Source organism: Pterocles gutturalis, unplaced genomic scaffold, assembly GCF_000699245.1.
Source record: "Pterocles gutturalis isolate BGI_N339 unplaced genomic scaffold, ASM69924v1 scaffold39898, whole genome shotgun sequence".
Taxonomy (NCBI): Eukaryota; Metazoa; Chordata; class Aves; order Pterocliformes; family Pteroclidae; genus Pterocles; species Pterocles gutturalis.
The window spans coordinates 1-4,179 of NW_010127067.1; the positions used below are offsets into that span (position 1 = coordinate 1).

At 39.5% G+C, this 4,179-nt stretch overlaps 1 protein-coding gene across 1 annotated transcript in view; it reads left to right on the top strand.

The window, feature by feature from the left end:
* Nucleotides 1–146: 146 nt before the first annotated feature.
* LOC104465927 (borealin-2-like) overlaps nucleotides 147–4,179 on the top strand; it is a gene marked incomplete at its 5' end in the record, with an annotated part of 7,020 nt that continues 2,987 nt past the window's right edge. Inside the window, 5 exons of the mRNA XM_010079171.1 lie at nucleotides 147–275; nucleotides 1,262–1,302; nucleotides 1,634–1,694; nucleotides 2,340–2,407; nucleotides 3,130–3,197. Of these exons, the coding sequence (XP_010077473.1) occupies nucleotides 147–275; nucleotides 1,262–1,302; nucleotides 1,634–1,694; nucleotides 2,340–2,407; nucleotides 3,130–3,197 (367 nt within the window). The remainder of the gene's footprint in view (nucleotides 276–1,261; nucleotides 1,303–1,633; nucleotides 1,695–2,339; nucleotides 2,408–3,129; nucleotides 3,198–4,179) is intronic.

Sequence of the window (4,179 nt, forward strand, 5' to 3'; positions counted from 1 at the left end):
GTGGTGCCTGCGCTGTGTTTGTCGTCAGCCGAAGGGGTGTCTGATAGCGGCATTGCTTCGACTTTATTTCTTCAGTGCAGTCTCCTAGTGCTTGTACTTGGAGATATGTAACGCGAGTGGCACTAAAAGCCCGTTTTGTTTTGCAGCCAAGGAAAACATCCAGGAGATGAGGAAGGAGCTCGATTCGCTGCTGCAGACGGCGGAGAAGGCGTTCACCGTGGAGCTGCTGAAGATGCCGGTTGCCATCAGGAAAATGAAGAGAAAAGACTTGCTCAGTGAGTGTGCGTGGCCCTGTGTCTGCGGGGGATGCAGAGGCATGGCTACAGCGCGGTGTGCCCCTGGCTAAGGGCAGAAAACTTGGGGGTTTGTATGAAAAAGTTTGTCTGCTGAGTGTGTGAAGCTGCTGGGCAGCGGTGTTGCGCTGCGGATGCTCAGTAAGCACCCTTGGCCTGGCGGGTTGGCCTGTAGGTCAGCTGGCATTCCAGAACTGGATGTAGAATTAGTAAATAACAGTGTATAGAGTCTGGAGCCTTTTTATGTGTGCTCTTAAGGCATGTTATTTAAAGCCTGAAGAGACAAGGAATAATTACAAGTCTAGTATTCTCTGTGCTTAAAAACTTAAGCACTTCTTTCCATCTGAATCTGTTCATCCTAGCCACTGAGATTATTTTGTCTTTCTCTTGAAGTCCTTGGTACTGAGCTTTTCTCACCTAGTCGTTTACCTGCAAACAAGTTCAATTTTAACGTCACGTATATGCAGCAGTTTAATTTGTGGTGTACAGTCAGCATCAGAGGTATATTCTGGTGAGCTGACATTTTTGGAATCTACTGCGCAGCTGGAAAATACAGGGGCTGCACAAGGATCAAAACTAAGACTCTTGAACTTGAGGTTGCTGTAAGACTTTGAGTATGCATTTCAATGTCCTTCTTGGAAAAAAAACTGCCTAAAAGCATTGTCTTTCAGCAGCTCTCTGTGTGGGGGTTTTTCTTCTTTGAACTCAGGTTATATACTGTGTGACTGCTTAGTGTCCTTTCAAAGATTAAACATGCTGAAATGGCCTCAGGTGTTCATTGTTGTTTTTAGGAGTGGCTATCCTACCAGACTTGAATCTTGTTCAAATGCAACATACGTGCTAGCTAAGGTTAACTATTTAAGCAACTGTAATCCTGAATTACTTGTTCAGCTTCATAGCCCATAAGAACCTGCAGATAATTATGCAACTAATAGTATGTAAACAAGTTATACTTTCTTGAGTTACAGATTTGCTAGGAGGGGAGGAAGTGGCTCTTGCTGCTGCAGTGGTAAGTGCATGTTTTCAAGTTTTATCACAGTTTACAGAATATAAGTCTTTTCTCCGTGCTGTAAACATTTCAGACAAATAATTTTGTTCGGCTGTCTGTTTAAACAGAAGATGATCTGAAAAGGCTAGACAGCCACCCATGGTGCAGTTATGAACATTACCTACAGCTTTAGGGTCATCTGCAGGCAGAAATCCAGATGTTTCTGAAAAAATAAACTGGTGTTTAGCCAGTCCCACTTCTGTCATTTTCTTTTAATTCACTGCCTTTTGTAATATGCATTTACTGGGCAAAATCTGTTGACCTTCCCATGTTGGATAAACTTTTTCTTTAGACTGACTGCTCTCTCGAAGACATACCAAATCCAAAACTGGTGAGGACCAACAGCAAAAAAGGCAAGTCAATCTATTAATAAATGTCTTGGTTCTTATCTTTTTTTTTTAAATTGGTTTGAACTGAGCATTTGTAAAGTGAACATAAAGCCTGAAGGATACAAGAGGGAAAAGTGAATAACTAGAAGTATAGCATACAGGTCCCTCCGAGCATTCAGAGTGGAGGGAGGATCATGATCTATGCTACTGTTGAGGTACTTCAAAACATCAGATAAAAGTTCCTGTCCTTTGGATTTATCACTGAAAATGAGAAGAGACAGATTTAAGTGACTTGTCCATGCTTTACAGTATAATGGAAGAGCTAGGAAAGTCACCCATTTTCCCTTTGACGCCTGTCCATTGAGGTTTGTAAGGAAAATACAATTTCTCTTCATACTCCAAAATACCCAAACAGAAGGACACAGACACAGAAACGTAATTCTGTTTTGTCTGGGGGTTGAAGGGTTATCTAGTGTCTTTTAACTGTCCCATGTTTGTCTGTGACGAACACACACTGTTTGCTTTGAACTCTGTCCCAGGCGAATGACCATTGGATAGCAGAACTGATAGATGGCTGTCACCGGGTAAACAGGCTTCAAACAAATGAGTTTGAAATGGTGTTTTGTGCTCTTCGTGAGGTTATTTTCCTTATCTTTCTAATATTTCTAGTTAAGGTAACTACAATTGTTGAATATGAAGACGCCAAGCATGTTTCTGCAAAGAAAATATCTAAAAAAGTAAGTTTATTCTGAACAAACAACATAAGGGTTTAATCAGTTCTGACCCGCTATGAACCCTGCTAGATCCATGACTAGGCAGGCGAGTGGTCTGCTGTTCGTTTGAAAAATCAGTTGTTGTAAATTAAATGTATTTGAAATTGAGCAAGGCTAAACTGTATAGTAAATTAATGTCATAATGAAATATGGTATCTGGACTTCAGGTAACTCATTCACACAGACTTGCAAATAGTGGCATAGTCATTCTCTCTTGACTTAGCAATAAATCTTGATGGTTTGAGGAACCATTTTTTGTTGAAACTTTTTAAAAAAACCTTAACTTTATGTTTAAATACATGCTTGTGCATTCTTGTCCACCTTGATCTCTAAACCAAATAGCACAGGTGTATTAATTTTACCACCTCAGTCCATCTGTGCAATGCAGTGCCTCAGCCAGACGCTGAAGTGTGTAGTGAGATTACAACAAAGAGTATACACAGAGTTATGGGCATTAATTATAAGAAGGCTTACAAGTTGGAAGGGTGTATATTAGAAAGGTGGTTGTTTGTACAGAACTTCAGTATGAACAAATATGTTTTGGCATTACAAAACTCTTGTTTTGGAATGCATATTTGTCATTTTATGTGTATGTGGAACTATACAGTATTGTTCCCTGGAAATATCTATCATTTTGCCTTAAAATGCCACTTCTTTTAACTGCAGTCTTACATATACATTTTCAGGTTTCCAAAACAAAGTCGTTGGTTTCATTGGCATCTGGTTTAAATAGCAAACTGAACCCTCTTTCTAGGTAAGACTGACCTTTGATAGCTTATTTAAGTTGCCTGACTTTTGAATGCTGAGTAAAACTTTTCAGATAAAGTAGCTGAGATGTGAGGCCAATAGGAATACAACTGATAAAGATGTCTTCCATCACCTGAATCAGATGCATTGTAGTGATGTGAACCCTGAACAAAAAAAGCACCTTTAGCTGATGAAGGATGTAGTAGTATCTCTCACTGAGTGGTGCACAGTTCTGGATCTATGTAGTCAGTACAGATTTCCAAACAGTACTTAATGGCAGAGAGTGTGTAAAGGAAACATCTGTGTTGCTCTGTTGCTAATGAATTGTTCTGTAATAATTTTGCCCTCATACATGGCTGAAAGGGAGGTGTTGTTAGCAGGGAAATACACACATGCAAAAACACCTTAGAGCTACTTACAGTCATGACAGATTAATCAAATTAAAGTTTCACTGTAAGATCTAATGAATTTAAAAATTGGTGGATATCTGTATCAAAACTTTTTTTGAGAAGGTCCCCCTACACCTACAGCTCTGGTATGCATACTTGCACCCACTGGCACTTATTTTTATACACTCAAATTGTCTCAGAAATGCAATTTAGAGAATGTATCAGTGTTTAATGTGCCTAAAAATTAAAAACACCATAGCCAGGTTTAATTACTTTCTTGAATTGGGATTATAGAATTTCTGGTTTAACAAAATCAAACTAGAGAAGGCTGCTTTGCCTGGGGAAGTCTAACTTTCCTGTCTCTGGAGGTTGCTTTTATTCAAGTACACTGACACTGGGCCAAAACCACATGCCCTTACAGTATCTCCAAAATGTGTGTGGGAAAAGGGAGACAAGAGGAAAGAAAAGTAAACTTCTTTTGTCAAGATATCGGTGAACTGAGTTAAAACACAAAACTGGAAAAACTTTGTTCTCTGGATTCAGGTCAACCACACAGGACAAATACTCTGAGAAACAATCTAGAAAAACGAAGTCCTGCTG